An 18,254-nucleotide genomic window follows, 5' to 3' on the forward strand; every position below is an offset into this window, starting at 1 on the left:
CTCACAGAGATCTGCCTGCCTCTGCCTCCTGAGTGCTGGGATTAAAGGCGTGCGCCACCATTGTTCTACTTCTCATGTAGATTAGATCTATGTAAATCTCTCATAGTGTCTGCATTGTTGTCTAAGTTCTCTGGGATTGTGGTTTGTAGGCTGGTTTTATTTGCTTTATGTTTAAAAACCACCTATGAGTGAGTACATGTGATAATTCTATTTCTGTGTCTGGGTTACCTCACTTAAAATAATGTTTTCTAGCTCCACCCATTTTCCTGCAAAATTCAAGCTGTCATTATTTTTTTCTCCAGCATCATGCTTCTTATTCTTGTGAGTCCTTGAAGTCTACCAAACAGTGCAAACAGGGATACAGCAGTGAGTGGAAGCCTACCTCAAAGAGCCATCCAACGAGCCCTGGAAACTAAAGAAATAAAAACTTGAATTGTCTTCAAAGATTTCATCTTATGAGTGGAGAAGAGGCTTTCAAAAGCTACAGTTTTCTGTACATTGTGCTTTCTTCTTTCTTTCATGGAGGTGTCTAGAGCAGTGAGCAGCACCTAGAATTGGCTGGAGGGCCCCTAATTCGTACTTTCAAGAGAAGGCACACATCCAGCCCTGGCAATATGTATATATCTGGACAAAGGCATTCTGGAAGATTGGAACTGCTAGAAAGATAAAAAACAATAATGTGGAGAATATTTAAATAAGATATAACATATCAACCCCTGCGCTGCACATGCACACTTGCAAGCACATACACATAAACACATACAATAGCCACATCCTGCCACAGTGGCAGGTAGCAGACTGTTAATTTACTAATGTGTTCTGTCTCTTGTTCCCCTTGAGACAGAATCATAGGTGGGGATACAGTAGTAGTCTAAGGGCAAGAGGACTTGTAGTCCCTATCTGTGTAGTATCTCAGAAATTTCCTGGAGTCTCAGAATTGTCTTTTGCAGTACATGAGCATAGCTCTGATACATAGGTGCCTTGAATATGCCCCTGTGAATCCTTGATAATATAAAAACATATGAAGGCTGCTTAATTTTCCCATGCATTCAAGAAGTATGTGTGGGTGTTATTATAAGGCAATGCATCTTGGACCAAGGTTAGTGTGAGGAAGACAATATAAATGTGTACTGCCTCTAAGGGCTGGCTAAGATTGTCCTATGTGGGTCTTGTTTGTTTATCTTGCAGTAGTATGGATTGAACCCTGGGCCTTGCACTTGCTAGGCTGGTTCACTACCACTACCACTGGGCTGCATTCCCTCCTCTAGATAGGCTCTAGGTCAGTTCCCCAGCTGCCTTGCACTTGCACTACCCCTGCCTCAGCCACCTGAGTAACTACAATCACAGGCCCGTACCTCTAGGCCCAGGTTACCATCCATTGTCTTAAGCTTAAGTTGCTTTTAAAGTTGTGTTTGTTTTCTAAGACTGTTGTGTTAAAGTATTTGTGCTACAAATTGTGTGGCTTAGACAATTGTGCCTCACCGTTCTGGAGGGCAGAACTCTTAAATTCAAATGTCAGCTGACTCTACTCTCTGAAACCGATGTGGGAAGGATAATTTCTTGCATGCTCCTAGCGTCTTGTGTCTCCAATGTCTCTGACATTCTTTAGGTGCAGCAATTCATTTTGCTTTCTTCAAATATACCTCTCTTTCTCTCTTGGTTTTTTGAATGAGGGTTCCCCTGTTTAGCCCTGGCTGTCCTGGAACTCACTCTGTAGACCAGGGTGGCCTCAAACTCAGAGATTCATATACCTCTGCCTCCAGAGTGCCAGGATTAAAGGTGTGCACCACCATGGCCTGGTACATGTATATATATATCTTTATGTGTATTTGTGTTCAACCTGGCTCTCATCTTTTTGTGTTTGTGTATGTATTGTGTGTTTTTGTGTGGATGTGCCTGCACGTGTGCATGTGGAACCCAGGGGTTGATATGTTGTATCTTACTCGAATGTTCTCCACCTTATTTTTTTGAGACAGGGTCTCAGTGACCCCAGAGCTCACCAACTGGCCAAGAGTAAGTGGCTAGTGAATCTTAGGAATACTCCTGTATCTGACTCCCCAACACTGGGACTATAGGTGTTCTCTGCTGTGCCTGGCTTTTTACGTGGGTGCTGGGGGTTGAATTCATGTCCATTTATTCATCAAGCACTTTACTGACAGAGCCAGCTCTATAACTTCCTAATCTTTTACATTTTATAAGTATACTAATCATATTGGATCAGGACCTACTGTACTTTAACTTGGTTACCTCTGTAAAGACTGTCTTTTCAAATAATGATAATATTTTGAGGTGTTGAGTGTTAGGATTTCAGTGTATCTTTTCAGGGTCAATAATTCACCGCATACTAAGGTAACACATTTGGCATATAGAATAAAATGAAGGTCATCCTTTCTACTTCTTTAAACCATACTTTTCATTTTGAATGTTTCTCACATCAATTTTGAGACTTTATTTCTATCTAAATTCTGTGTCTATATCTATACTGTTATTTTGTCTTATTTCAGCTTTAGACGTTGTCTGCTGACTACCTGTTGTGATACATGAGATTATAGTTCATTTATTTCTTCCTATTTCTATGTGCATATTTTAAACTCTTGATTATGGAAAGTGATCATATATGTCATGACTCAACTGATTCTGGTGTCGATTTTTGTTATTCTCCTTTCTTTCCACAAATGTTTCTTCTGACTGTACTACATAGCAAACATCATGTATATTTAACTTTAGAGTCAGTTTTCTGTTTTTCCTGCTTTTTTGAGAGTGAGTGACAGGATGTGTGAAGTATACATACATGTATGTGAGCGAAAATGCGTATGTGCCTATGCTTAGAGGCCAGAGATATTGGGTATCTCTTTCTATTACTCTTTGAATTGTTCCTTTGAGACAAAGTCTATCAATGAACCTGGAGCTCCTTTTTTTTTTTAAATTTGTTTTTCAGTTAGGCTGGTATTCAGAAAGTCCCAGTGATGCTGGTGTCTCTGCTCTCTCTACTCTCCTCAGTGATGGGATTACAGATGTGCTTGGGGATCTTGTAAAGATTTTACTTCTTTTTCCCTCTTACTTATTCTCTTTGCCTGCCAGTCCCTCCTATCCTTTCTCCTGCCTATCTATTGGCCATTCAGCTCTTTATTAGACCATCAGGTGTTTTACCCAGGCAAAGAATCACAGCTTCACAGAGTTAAACAAATGCAACATAAAAGAATGTAACATATCTTTGCATCATTAGAACAAATGTTTTACAACATAAACAAATAATATATCTTAAAATAATATTTTGCAGCATGCATTGGGATTATTAATTTAAATTGGAAGGGAGTCAGTCACAAATTATTTAACATTCTAGAAATTTGTTTAATATTTTTGTATAAATTTTATAGAGAGAATTTCTTGTTTTATCTAGATGTGTTTATTAAATCTCATGCAGGCATTGACCTATACAGGTGTGTTGACCTTTTCCTGTTTTAAAGTTATTTGTGTCATTTTATGAGTACAAATGTTTTGCCTGCATGTATGTATGTGTGCCACATGTGTGACTGCTGCCTGCAGAAATCAGAAAAGGGTTTCAGATCCCCTGAAAATGGTGTTATGGGTGGATGTGAGTCATTATGTGGGCACTGGGAACCTGCCCCGGGTCCTCTGCAGGAGTGCAAGTGCTCTTAACCATAAAGCAATGTCTTCAGCCTCGAGAGGCCTGATTTTATGATGGTTTCAGTTAAACATTTTCAATTTTAGTGAAGTTATGTGATTTCCTTAAAAAATGTTCAATGAAATAAAACATGAATGTAGATGATGGAGGACATTTCATATTTTGTCTGTTGAAGTAAATATTTCAGTTCTTAGAAAACACGAGTTTTGACTTTTCAGTAGTAGTAACCTTTCAAGGCCAGAGAGAGTCTACAACCAATTAGGGCCACTTTGTTTTCCTTAAGCCAGACTGTGTGTCATCCCATAGCTTTGACTTTCATTTCTCCTATGCTACCATTGCCATCCTCTTCTGTATTTTTGGCTTCTACGTTTCTCTGGTTGCAATATCAGCTTCAGCTGTGCTTCTATTTGAAACTGAACCATGGCCATGATTGTGGAAAAGACTGAGGATGTCTTCAATATTCTTATTCCTTATGTTTCGTCCTACCCTAAAGCTGGATGTCAGAGTGCTCAGAAAACTTGCTTGTGAACCTGAAGAGTCTACCAAAGAACTGCAGACATTTTTAGAAGTAGGAACCACATGTGACTTTTGCTTCTTATCTCTCATTCACCATGGGGTTATTTAGACTGCATGTTTTGATGGCCATTTGATGAGCATGCTCTGGCTAACTCCTAAAGAGGCGTGCCCCTCATGGAGACTCCCACTGTCCCCCATTTCCTGACGAATGGCTTTGTTTTAGGCTTTCAGACTTTTCAGTTTTGAACAGTAATGGAAATATTAGTAGCATATAGCACAAAGTGTTGATATGAGAAGAAACTATTGCCCTTGGTTTTGCATGTTGCCTGGAGGGTAAAATGCCACAATATCAATGTTTCTGCAATAACAAATGCTAGATTATTTTATGGGCAGGGAGAGGTTAGGGATGACTCATAGATAGAGGGTCTAGTTTTTCAGAAGTTGCATTTGGTAGAGATAGGACACAAGAGTCCTTCTTGGTCTTCAGTCCAAAATGAATAGGGAATAATTGTTGCCATAGGAGTTCAATTCCCAGTCTCTGTGCCTATTTCTGCCCTTCTCTCTGGTGCTCTTCTCCTGTCTGGCTCCAGCTGCCATCACTCTTAACTAAGCTCCATTAATTGCTGGTCCCTCTTTATACAGACATCAAGTGGCTTGTCCTTTCCTTCTCACGTTTGTTTAGCTATCTCATTACCAGTGAAGCTCTGCCTAGACAACCTCATATAAAATAATAAGATCCTCCCAGTTTTATTTTGTCCAGATCAGGAATGCCCAGGAATGTTCTATAAGTTTATTTTAAGCTCAATCAGAGCACGAACTGAGAACTCCAGCACCAACAGCGCCCATTGTATATGCGCGCGCGCGCGCGCGCGCGCGTGTGTGTGTGTGTGTGTGTGTGTGTGTGTGTATGCAGTGTTTAATAAGGATTTGTTTAACTGATAAATAGGGGAAAAAGGTTCTTTTAGGTATAGGATGGAAGTTTTCAAGGGGCTTCTTCGGAAAATGGGCAGCAAGGAAAATTAACATTTATAGAGAGATAAGGGTAAGACTGGAGTTCCAGCTAAAAGGCACAGAACTATCACGGAAAAAGCAAGAAACTAGTTCAATAGCAAAACCCTCACAACATCAAGAGTCTTCTCACCGTTTCGTAAAAGGTGCTCTGGAAAAGCCACAGCCCCTGTGCTTCCGGTTAAGGCTCCGCCCACTATGGCTGATTATGCCCACGGACCTCCGGAACCACAGACTCCACCCTCTAGAGGGAGGGGCTGGGGACAGTTGCGCAAGTGCGGGCCTGCGCCCGGGCCTTTGGGCCCCGAGGTTGCGGTGTCACGCAGTTTTCTCTGATTGCGTCTGTGGCAGCGGCGGCGGCGGCGGCTGCGGCGGCGGATGCGACAGCTACCCAATGGTCCAGTTGTAACCCGAAGCCACTTTTCTTCAAGGTTGCCCCAAAGCAGCAATGTCGCCGCCGCCGCCGCCGCCGCCTGACTGGCGCCTTCTTGGCTTCAGCTTGTTGGTAGGCTCCTTCTGCTTCGCCCTGGAGTCCGCAGCTCAAGGCAACTCTGCTACAGGTGCCAATTACTCGTTCTTTGCCCTGTCCAACTCTGTCTCTGTCTCTGCCGATGTTTCTTCTTTCATCCATCCTAGGTTCTTTTTTTTTTCGCCTCCTTCATTCCCCCCCCCCCTTTTATTCCTGCTTACCCTCTAGCCATCTTTCCTTCCTTCCATCTGTTCAGCTGGCATTAATCTTTCATCATTCCTCCTTCCTACCTCTTCCCCTCCTTTCCGTCCCATCATGTTTTTCTCCATCATCCCATCTTTCTTTTTTCATTAATTTTTGAAGAATTTCATAAGTACATGCAACATATATTTTTGTCTCACCCCCATTCCTCTCCCCTAACTCCACCCAACTCCACCCCCCTCAACTTCACGTCCTCTTTTTGTTTTTATAACCCACTGAGTTCAATTTGTGCTTCTCATACGCACATGGGTGTGGGCCCATCCACTGGTGCGGTGCACAGTCCCATCTGTCTAGCAGTCCATCCTTTTCCTTCCATCCCCCTCCCTCCCTCCGTCTCTCCCTCCCTCCATCCATCCTTCTTTTCCTTCCTTCTTCCTCCCTTCTATCTGTCCTTCCTTCATTTAACTGCCTTTCCATTTTTCATCTGTCTCCTCTATACCTTCTCTTCGTTCTTTCTTCCCCCCACCTCCCTCCCCAAGTCCCTGTCTTTCTTCTTCATCTAGGTGTGAAGACATGGCTGACACATAAGATGCTGACCTTAGCTGAAGCAGAGCCCTGGTTGCTCCTCTCTAGATGGACTGTTAAGGAGCTGGGACCAGCCTTGATCTTCTCATTACCTTGATGGTGGTGGTGGTGGGGTTTCATTGTCAGTGCATGTGATGTAACCAAAGCCCCTCCCTCCTGTGCAGATGCTCTGAATGTCCTTCTGATCATTGTGGATGATCTTCGCCCCTCCCTGGGCTGTTATGGCGATAAGCTAGTGAGGTCCCCAAACATTGACCAGCTAGCATCCCACAGCATTCTCTTTCAGAATGCCTTTGCACAGGTATGTTTGGGAACCTTTAGGTGTGGGTATACACAGCAGGGAGTTGCATGTTGCTGCCCTAGAGATAATCTTGAAAGAGGGAAGCAGAGCTTGGAAAATGGAGGCCTAGGCTAGCCTGTTCTCCTCTTAAAAGGAAGCTTGTACCTGCAAGGCTCCTCTCCTCCTTGGGTGGAGACTATGCCCTGGCCCTGACATGCTTAAGACAGGCTCGGCCAGCTTTTAGCCAGAAACAGGAACTGCCTGGAGCTGAAAAATCCAACCTGTGGGTCTCCCAAGTGAGTTGTCAGTGGCTGAGAGTCAGCCATCTATCCATGGCAGTTGTGTTTCCTGAGCATCGCCCTTTCTGGGTACCCAGGCTTGCCACTGCACAGGAACAAACAGGCACACACCCACATCCACACACAGCTCCCTGCTGTTTGGAGAGCCTGATGACTGTCTTCCTTTGTTCAGAAGACAATAATCTCTAGTACCTGGGCGAGGCCAAATCCCACTGGTTAGCCTAGGGATCTGCATGACTCAGCTGCCTGGCGGTTGCTGAGGACCTAGGGAGGTTGCTTAGTTACCTTGAGGACTGCAGATACATTTGGCTGTGATGATGTTGACATTTGCTTCTGCTCCCCAACAGCAAGCAGTGTGCGCGCCAAGTCGAGTGTCCTTCCTCACTGGAAGGAGGCCTGACACCACCCGCCTGTATGACTTCAATTCCTACTGGAGAGTACACTCGGGGAATTTTTCCACCATCCCCCAGTACTTCAAGGAGAATGGCTACATGACCATGTCGGTTGGGAAAGTCTTTCACCCTGGTACTGTCTAATTACCAAAGCCTGGGCTCTCTGTTTCTGTTCCTGAATAGTGGAATCCCTTGCTGGGTTGGGGCTGTTTGTAGTTATCTTTCCTGACAGGCTGGGTAACTTGGTCATTGCGACATTTCTATGAAACAGCAACACCAACAAAACAGTTCTTTAGCCTAGTTTCACAGTCATAGTCTCAATGAAAGAGAAGAGAAAGAAATTGTTTTTCCTCTAGCTGTTGGAGGTGACGCTTTGGGACTTGAGCTGCTTGGTTGCTGTTGCAGACGCAGCTCTGGTGACAGTCCAGCCCTGGACCTGAGCCTGTGCCTTGCAGAGTGCCTGTCTGTAAAGCTGAGTATGAGGCAACCACATCTCAGGACCTCGGATGTCTAGAGGGCCTATGTGGACTTGATGTCCACGTAAGAGCTACAGCTTGGTGGAGGTAATACTTTCTCTGTGAGTCATGTCAGAAAGAGGAAGGAAGTTGGGTGTCAAGTTCTGGCTTTGAATACTGCCTGATAAACTGGTTGTTCACTTCCTAAATGAAGCATAGCCATCACTTTGAAACACTGACAGAAGGATCACTTGATTTCAAGAATGGAAAGAAAGCAAAGAATATAAAGGTGTAATTGCACCACGCTGAGGAAAGCTGTGTTTGATGTATTCCTGCCTGTTTTCTGGACATAGTATTTTTCTGATTTGTACTCATGTTGTGTAGCATGAATAATAAAATCCCAGAGGCAGAAATTGAGGTTCAACCTGAAAAGCAGAAAAGAAAGACAGTCAAGCTACTAGAAAAGTCTTACCTCTACCAAGGTTGGGCGACCTCAAACTAAGCTGACAGTCAAGCTACTAGAGAAGTCTTACCTCTACCAAGGCTGGGCAACCTCAAACTAAGCTAACAGCCTCTTTTTCTTCTCTCATTTCCCTCTAGTGCTGAGATTAAAGGGCTTGATTCCCTACTGTTATCATTCATGATGCGGGTGACCTTAGGCTGTCCTGGTCCCACGAGGGGCTGTGGCTGGTGACCCATAGCAGGTGCCCTCCCTGGTGGGTGGGATACGGACAGATACACCAAACAGAGAAAGCTTAGGTATAAGAGTTTATTTATTGGGTATTGGGAATGGTTTACAAGTAAGAGGTTATGGAGGCGGGAGAAAGGGAGACAGAGAAAGACAGGAAAAAGAGGGGAGGGAGAGACAGAGACTGCCTCTTCAGAAGAAGGGTGGACAGGGAGAGATAGAGAAGGGGGGATTAGGAGTGGGCAGGGCTTGTCTCTTGAAGGGACAGAGTACCCAGGTTACAGGCCAGGCCAGCAGATTGCAACACCTAGTACTGGGATTATAGGTGTAGGCCACCACCACCTGGATTTATTTCTGCATTGATCTTGTGTAGCCAAGGGTGGCCTTGAACTCACAGAGATCTGTCTGACTCTGCCTCCCAAATCCTGGGATTAAAGGTATGTGTCATCATTGTCTGACCTCTAGTGGCTTTAGCTTTGCCTCTGGTCTTCAGGCAAGATTTATTTGTCAAAATACAAATAATATACCACTACAATGTCATGTTTATAATTTTATAACCCGAGTGAGAATAAATATTTCCCATTATATTACACTCCACACAAATCCCTTTTTAATGACAGCATTCACATTATTTTGGCTTTTCACTGCCATGGGCATCTCTGGAAGCAGAATAGACTACCTGGGCAATAGATAGCATCAAGGATGTGGGCACCTGGTTGTGGTCTCAGTGCTGCCACGACTTAACCATGCTGCTGACTTTGACTTTCATTCCTTACTTGGGAAGCTGGGACTGTAGTTATTTTGATGCCCTATCAGGGGAGCTTGTCAGTGCAGGCATCTGTGAGTGTAAAGTGTCTTCAAAGTGCTAGATCCATTCAGATGATGATGCTTATCACCAGAGGGGACAGCTTGAGTGTCTCCAGGAGCCTTTTGTACATTGATTATAACTGCTAGGCTCAGGAGCTTTCTTCTGAAACCTAGCTGGCAGTTCAGGATGAGAATAGTCATCAGGTAGACTATGCCCTGCTCAGTTTTGAAAATAAATGTATCAGGAATCATTTTGTGTGGACTAAAGCTGAATATCAGTTGAACTTGTTAGTTTGGTACTTAGAACACTTGCTTAAGGGCATTGGGAGGGAAGTGAGTATTTTCTAGCAGAGGAGATTATACTTTAGGAAGGGAAATCAAACAAGGCCTGTTTGTTGATCTCCTTCCTGATGACTAACTAGATTTAGGGATGAGCTTCTCTGTGTCTTACAGACCCTTACTTCCAAGGCACTTCTGCACTCTTGGCAGGTGGCAGTTCTTTCTTGGTTTCATATGCTATTTGTTTTGCTTGGTACACAGTAAACTACTAAGCTTTGGGTTGCAGTTATGCTTTACAATTACGTACTTGGTCTTGGTGCTGAAGGCATGGGTTTGAATCTTGGCTCATTCATCTATTGGGTTGGCACTGTGAAAGGCATGAGCCTTCTCTTAACCTCTCTATGCTCATCTGTCTCATGGTGGTGACAGTGCTTTTGCTTTCTTCTTAGGTGGTTGTTGCTTCCTTAGGGTGGGCAAGAGTTTCTAACTTGGGCTCCAGGGAACTGCAGGATATGGCTGGGCAGAGAGGGAACTATATGGTGGGAGGAGACAGGAGCTCAGCACATTCAGACTGACTGATCTTGTCATTTTGAGGCTTAAGAATTAGGAAGTTAGATGTTCAGTACTAAAATGATGATCTGGAGAGTTGGTCTTAATGGAAATGTATCATCTAGCTTGAGCTCTTGATTTTATAGGTGAGGAAACTGAGGCCCAAAGAGGGGGGAAGCTATTTGTATAGTTGTTCAATTTTAATCTGGCAGTGGGTATTAAAGGACCTTTCACATTTTGTTCAGCAACTTTCTTTTCTCCAATTTAAGGTATCTCTTCCAATCACAGTGATGATTCTCCGTATAGCTGGTCTTTTCCACCTTATCATCCATCATCAGAGAAATATGAAAACACTAAGGTAAGTCTATCCAAGGGCCAAGGAATCACTGTTTTCTTGCCTAGCAAATGGACTATTAAATATATTGCATTTTCTTTTAAACTGGTTATGCTGTGATGTGTGTAGCTTTTGCTTGTTGTAATGTCTTATAGAAACAAGCATTAATATATTTAGCAATTGGTTTGATAGGCACAATGATTACTTTTTTGTGAAATTCTTTCTTTATAATATTTTACTAAATAGTTCAGGCAGGCTAGTTTGGAACTTGCTCAAACCCAGGCTGGCCTCAGACTCAGAATCTTCCTGCTTCAGCTTCTCTCATGGTGCTGGAATAAGAGGCATAGGCCACCACACCTGGCTTATGGGATGTTTTTTATTCTAAAACTTTAAGTTGGGCCAAAGACATTGCTCAGTCAGTAAAGTACTTGTTCTAGAAACATGACGACCTGAACTCAATTCATAGCACCCATCAGAAATCTAGTTCTGGGGACTCAAGCAGGTCCCTGGAGTCTGCTGCCCAGCTACTCTAGCTTAAAGTCTCAGTGAGAGCCCCTGACTCAAAAACCAAGGTAAATCACTTCTGAAGAACAACTGAGGTTGACCTCTACTTTTCTTGTGTACTGCTCCCCCCATGTGCACTGGCAAATATACAAACACACATGTGTACACATACACAAGTAATAAATTAAAACCTTAACCTTATGTCTAATCAGTTCACTTAATGGATTCTTGATGTTCACTCTGGATTGAACTATTGAGCTAAGGATCATAAATGTTGAGATAGTTTTCGATAGTTTATTTGAATATCATCTAATTAGTTATGGCCTGGAGACAGAATTCACAGGAATAAACTGAATGGTATGTGTTTTTTTGCCCCTGTCTGGAGAAAGGACAAACACTTCTGGTTCAGTTTTGCTTTCAATGTTCGTGTTCGTTCTAAGTGACTTAACAGTTTGAGGGCTGGTGATGTGCTATTTGTTCAGTGTGTGACTATCAGAATCGATTTATTGAATTTAATAGACTGATGTTTTGCATTTTGTTTTGAAAGACATGTAGGGGACAAGATGGAAAACTCCATGCCAACCTGCTTTGTCCTGTGGATGTGGCAGATGTGCCCGAGGGCACCTTGCCTGACAAACAGAGCACTGAGGAAGCCATTCGGTTGTTGGAAAAGATGAAAATATCAGCCAGTCCTTTCTTCCTGGCAGTTGGGTATCACAAGCCACACATCCCCTTCAGATACCCTAAGGTGAAGAGCTGCTTGAGGGCTGATCCAACACAGTCACTATTATCTCTGTTACTTATTCACCAGAAAGGCATTTGTGTATCGAAGGTGGTCATAACCCACTGGGATACCCAATGGCTACTGGTGTACTTGCAGTAATGGTAGTCTTAGAACTTGTAAGAATCTTGTAATAAAGCTTAGCTTTCTTCCGCTGGAGGTTTGATTTCTTTTGTTTGAGCTCATCATGTGAATGGGATTGTATAATGATGTCCTGCAGAGGTGAGATAAAGCCACCAAAGGGATTATCTTTGGGAGAAAATATGAGGAAACATGAAGCCAGCTTCCCCAATTGTCAATTCCTCCCTAAGATTCTCATATCAGACCCTATAGGAACAGGAGACAGAATTGCTTGTTGGCACTTCAAATCCTATGCTTCTCTATATTATTTAGGATGTATAGTCCTTTTAAGTAATCCTTTCTAGATATTCTGTTTTCTTTTTCTTGGGCCTGAGTAGCCCAGCCTTTTAACTTTACAAAAAATGTCACTTGGTTATAAATGAGAGTACAGACCTGGAAGTATGCTCTTTGATGTTGTAGTCATCTTGTTTGATGAGCCTTGAGGATCTTGCCCTCACAGCAGGAGCTCTCAGCCCCTTTGGAAGAAGCTTGTGACACTCAGTCTCTTCTGCTCCCTTGCATAAAAGAATTCTCAAAGCTGCCTAGCTGCAAGCCTTTCAGAGGTCTGCTTCTGAGGCTGGCCCTTATCTGGCAACTGGGACCTTTGATTTGGGAGTGCCTAAGTGGTTTTGGCAGACATGGTATATGCTGGATCACTGCTTGCCTTATGAAAGATTGAAATTTTGTTCTGGTTCAGGCTGAGTGCCTACATGATCAACCCCATGTCAAAACTGGGTGCTGCAGTTTTTATGAGCTTCACTAATTGGTAGTATTTTATATGCATTGTTTTTGAACTAACTGGGGCAATAAGAGCCTCCTATGTGAAATCCGTGGGAAGGACTCTGAAGCTTGTCATTGGTTTCCTCCAGAGTTAGCCACATGTTTGGTTTTGATGTTTTTTTTCTTTTTTTTTTTTTTGCTGATTGGGTGTGAACTCTTTTCACTCTACTAAAGGATCACTGTAAGTGGGACCTTCTGCCAAGTCCTGTGAGCTCTCCTCATGACTCACAGAAGCTGAGGGAGGTTGTGGGAGCCCACTGTGCTTCACCATGCCATTGGATGTTGGGAGTAAGATAGGGACAGGAGAAGGAGGGCACCTGTATATGAGAGGAGAGGACAGTTGCTGCTGTCATTGTAGAAAACACGTTTTAACAACAACACTTTGTTGCTGTTTGAGCCATATGAGAGTGGCTTAAGGTAAAGAGTAGGTAAGGGTGGGTGAGTTCCAGGGGGAGTATTAGCACCAAGTAAATGGATTATAGGCTTTCAGAAAGCACAACCTTGTGCTTTTGCCAAATGAGCAGCAACATTGTGGCTTTGTATGTTTTTCTCCTAGGAATTTCAGAAGTTGTATCCCTTGGAAAACATAACCCTGGCTCCTGATCCTCAGGTCCCTGATGGCCTACCACCTGTGGCCTACAACCCCTGGATGGACATCAGGGAGCGGGAAGATGTCCAAGCCTTAAACATCAGTGTGCCCTATGGCCCAATTCCTGTGGATTTTCAGGTACCAGTGGTTTACCCGGAGAGATGTGTCAGTCACTGATGGTGTAGTACCAATGGTGAGGCCACATTTGAGTTCAAGGCCAACCTGTTTACATAATGAGTTCAAGGCCTGCCCAGGCTAAGTAGTAAGCTTCTGTTTGAAAAAGCCAAAACAAACAAAAGCCGCCTTTGTGGATTTCTGTCGGTATTTACATGGGCAGTGGTAGGTAGACCAAGTCTCCTTACTAGTACCTTATCTTCTAAAGAAGGTAGCATCCAGGCTTGCTATAGGCAGACACAGGTTTGGGATGTAGCTTGGGTGAACCTCCCTAGCCCATGGGGGATTAATATGAACCACAATTTAGTAATTATAGGATGTTAGCAGCTGTGTAGAAGCCCAGACTCCTTCATTTGCTAGTACTTTTGTTTCCTCTGTGGGAAAGCCTAAATTGGAAGCTGCCACTCTTGGGCTGACTGAGTGAACTGAACCTTGGTACAGAGGGAGGTGGGATACTCTGGTTAGTGCTGCCAGCTATGGTGTCTGGCATCTCTTTGCTCTGATACAGATATAGGGCAGCCTCCAAGTTACTCATTTGTTAATATTGACTCATCCCTCCTCATCCCTCAGCTTCTCTCTCCTGTAAGTAAAAACAACACGAGGAGCCATATTTTGTCTGAAGTTTTATGACATGAATGCTAAGCAGGTGGTAGTGGATAGAAGAGGGCAGCATTTTCAGAATGTGTTCCTTGGACTGATGGTATCAGACTTATTGGACAGACTTGCTAAAAGTACAGAGCTCTGGCCCACCTATAAAAGGCTATGAGCATCGTTTTTCTCTCTTTTCCCTCCATTTTCTTTTTTCTTTTTTTAATTTTTGCAGTACTAGAGATTGAACCTAGGGCCTCACATGCACTAGGCAAGTACCCTGCTACTGAACTATATTTCCAGCCCTAGAGCTGAAGAAACCAGATTTCCTGAGAAAGCATATCAGGTGATTGTGATGTACTCAGTCCAGCTGTGAGAGCTGCTGGGGAGAACCTCTGTTGCTACTAAGCAGAGGTTCTCAGCTGCCCAGGTGAGCTCTCTGCTTGTTTGGTGAGGTCTGTTTCTACTGATGTTTCTGCAGCCTCTTTGCTCACATCCTGCTGTCTTCAGAAATACCATTTCTCTCATCTCTGCCCTGTTTTCTTCTCTTTCCTGTTTGCTGCTCTGCTCCCTTAACTATTGTTTGAGGGCAATGAAGAGTAATCTATTCTGGCTGTATCCATGATCTTCTTGGTCTGCGTGGATTTTTGTCTTCCTGGATCACTAAGAGTTCTCACTGTGGCAGATTCTGATCTTGTTGGCAAACTCTCTTCTAAGTCTTCACCTTACCTGAGCTCAGTGCTATTTTCTCATTGTTCACCAATCTAATATGGGATGATTTGACTCCTCTGCTTCCTTCCCAGCCTTTCCAGGTCCCCCTCTATTTCACTATGCATAGCAGGGTCCTCCTATATCTCCCACTTAGGTACTGCTCCTTGTCATTTTTAGCCCCCACCTTGGCCTCTCTTCCCAGAGCCCTGTTATTAGATTAACCCAAGAACCACTGCAGCCTAGGCGTCCATCCTGACTTTTTGACACACACGCCTCCTTCTTGTGAGTGACTCCCAGGCAGATGATTGTGGAGACCCTGGTTGTAGTGATGAGGTGAGCAGGCCTGCTTTTTATCCCGCCTGGCTTCTGCATGGCTAGCTTAACCCTGGAATAATTACACGGAAACTGTATTCATTTAAATACTGCCTGGCCCAATAGTTCTAGCCTCTTATTGGCCCTCACATCTTTGTAGTGATGAAGCGAGCAGGTCTGCTTTTCATCCCACCCAGCTCCCACACAGCTAGCTTTACACCCGAAATAACAACACACAAATTGTATTCATTTAAACACTGCCTGGCCCATTAGTTTCAGCCTCTTATTGGCTAATTCTCACATCTTGCTTTAACCCATATTTAGTAATCTGTGTAGCACCATGAGGTGGTGGCTTACCGGGAAAGATCTTAACCTGCGTCCATCTCAGGTCGGAGAATCATGGTGTCTGACTCACTTCCCTTCTTCCCAGCATTCTGTTCTGTCTACTCCACCCACCTATGTTCTGACCTATCAGGCCAAGCAGTTTCTTTTTTAATTAACCAATGAAAGTACCACATAGAAAGAAGACCCACCTACATCACATCTTGATTAACCCATTTCTAATAATCTGTGTACCACCACGAAGTGGTGGCTTACTGGGAAGATTCTAACCACTGTCCGCCTTTGGTAGGAGAAGCATGGCATCTGCCTGACTCTGCTTTCTTTCTCCCATAATTCTGTTCTGTCTACTCCACCTATCTAAATCTGCCCTATCAAAAAGCCAAGGCAGTTTTTTTATTAACCAATGAAAGTAACACATAGACAGATGACCCTCCTACATCATTTCCTCTTTTTCTGTTTAAACAAAAAGGAGGGCTTTAAATTTAACATAACAAAATTACATATAGCAAAACAGTTATCAAGCAAAAATTAGTTACAATATTTATATCTATTTTATCTTTTATCATACCTAAGGAAAATATAACTATCTATTCTTCAACTCCATCAAAGACTCCAGAAGGATATAATATTACCTAAGTAAACAAGAAGTAAGCAACTTCCAAAACTCTAGAAATCACAGAGACATCTCGCTTCCTGGACAGTCACTCAAAGTTCTTTTGTAACTTTGGGGCATCCATCTTTGGCCTACAGGCCCATAGTATCCAGCAGATATTTCCATGAAGCAGGAAAATTCAAAGACAGTTCAGTCACTTTTTTCTGTGTCCTGCAGAATGTGTGGCAGACTCTTTCATGTAGTAGGAACCCCGAAAGACCATCTCAGCTTTAGGCAAGTTCAGCAGTCCTCTCTCTGCGGGTTCTTGGTGTCCAGTTTATGTAACAGTCCAGGCAAGAGCAGTTTCTTGCCCAAATGGCTAACCAACTCCATAAGGAGCCTCTTCGATGCCCATCTTAAGTAGATTGGTGCTGCCAGGAGCAGACGTGTCTCATTGTCCTGAAAAGTCCTAAGTTATTAAAACATTAAATGCCGTATTCTGTAGTCTTTGAAAGATATGAAGAATGCCTATTTAGCTGAAATATATCTCTATATATCTAGAAAATCTAACATGACTACAAGCTTGACTATTACTGCTGATTATCCATTAGCGACCTATATTTCCTAATTATACATTACATTTTTAAATGAACTACACAATCACAATACCTTAATCAAGATCAGAAATACATATACATATAACAAAATTGACCTAAGTTTATATCAACAAAGCAAAATTATACCAATGTAAATTATTCATATCTATATCATATCCCCCTTTAAATGTAAAAGAACATTTATAAACAATATTTGGGAACATGGGCACAGTTATTTCTCTCCAAACTGCTTCCTGCTGTATGGGGGCGCTATTAATCAGGTCTTTTATGGTGTAACCTGTGTGCTAGGTTCATCTCAGTTGGTAGTTGAGTCAAGTAATTTTTTGAAGGTGTTCACAGCAACCTTTCAGGAGGGTGTGGTCTATCATACCATATTGGGATAGAAGCAATCCACAGGGTCTCATCCTCTGTGAAAACAAAAGAAGACCCTTTCCAAAGCATCATATCCTTAGACCCAAATTTGGAAGTCATGATATCTTTAGAACATACATGTTGGATCAGCTTGGTAGCCCACACAATGAAATGTCTCTCTGTATTTAGTTCCTTCACCGTCAAAAACTTCAAAGAAAATACAATATACAGAATCTAAACTCTCTGTGAATTTTTCATTTTTACGTGGCTTATTTTTCTTTATTTCTTTTAATCTATAACTATCTGTACTCTGTCTCTTTAAAGACTTTACCCCTTTTTTAGGCATTAACTTTATTCTCTATATTCTTTTTCTTCTCTCTCCCAAACCTATGTATGTTTAACACTATGACCCATTTAGAGGTCTTTTATGTCTGAATCTGTCCTATTGCATAGCCTGTAACTTTTTTACTGTCCAGGAGCACTTCTTAAAAACTTAAGTTGCACCATGAAGAGATAATACGTTAAGGCCTGTTTCCTTCCCATTCTAAACCTTAACTGCCCTGTTATTATGATAATTATGATAGCTCCTGCCTGAGATCAGCACAGTTCAGCATGGTGGAGCTGCTGCTCCTTCCTCAGAGCCATTTGGTGCCCATGAGCCAGAGCACAGTTTCAGGCACACAGCAAGTCCACATTGTCATCAAGCAAGCAAGCAAGCAAGCAAGCATTTTACTCACAAAACCCCATTCAAATGATCTGTCTCCTGCAGGAGCCAGAGGTTGCGCTGGCGGCACAGCCCAGAAAGCTGACATTTTAAAACTGCGTGACTTTTTTTTTTTGCCTCCAGGTAGGAGCCATACGCAGCACTTTAACTCTGAGAATGAGCTTTTTATCTGAGTTACATCCAAATCTGCCAGGCAGAGCACTGCGCAGCCTGGAAACATCTCTGTGTATGGTGGCAGAAATCCGCCATGCTCTCCTGACTGCCTAAGACTGATCCCACTGTCTGTCCAGGTGGGGAGTGCAGGCATGTTCTCAGAGTACTTTGTTCCCAATCCCAAGCAGGAACACAAACATCTAGTCTTTTTTTCCATTTGAATACTGCCTTGCTCATTAGTTCTAGCCTCTTATTGGCTTACTCTTACATATTGATTAACCCATTTCTTTTTTTTTTAAATATTTATTTATTTATCCAATGTTCTGTCTGCCTGCAGGCCAGAAGAGGGCGCCAGACCTCATTACAGATGGTTGTGAGCCACCATGTGGTTGCTGGGAATTGAACTCA

General features: G+C 43.0%; 1 protein-coding gene across 1 annotated transcript in view; it reads left to right on the top strand.

Annotated features, from left to right (window-relative positions):
- Positions 1 to 5,449: 5,449 nt before the first annotated feature.
- Ids (iduronate 2-sulfatase) overlaps positions 5,450 to 18,254 on the top strand; it is a 26,436-nt gene continuing 13,631 nt past the window's right edge. The window contains exons 1-6 of the mRNA XM_005369192.3: positions 5,450 to 5,730; positions 6,590 to 6,726; positions 7,352 to 7,529; positions 10,444 to 10,532; positions 11,560 to 11,760; positions 13,250 to 13,420. Coding sequence (XP_005369249.1) covers positions 5,619 to 5,730; positions 6,590 to 6,726; positions 7,352 to 7,529; positions 10,444 to 10,532; positions 11,560 to 11,760; positions 13,250 to 13,420 — 888 coding nt within the window. The 5' untranslated portion in view covers positions 5,450 to 5,618. The remainder of the gene's footprint in view (positions 5,731 to 6,589; positions 6,727 to 7,351; positions 7,530 to 10,443; positions 10,533 to 11,559; positions 11,761 to 13,249; positions 13,421 to 18,254) is intronic.

This window comes from Microtus ochrogaster, unplaced genomic scaffold, assembly GCF_000317375.1.
Source record: "Microtus ochrogaster isolate Prairie Vole_2 unplaced genomic scaffold, MicOch1.0 UNK45, whole genome shotgun sequence".
Classification (NCBI taxonomy): domain Eukaryota; kingdom Metazoa; phylum Chordata; class Mammalia; order Rodentia; family Cricetidae; genus Microtus; species Microtus ochrogaster.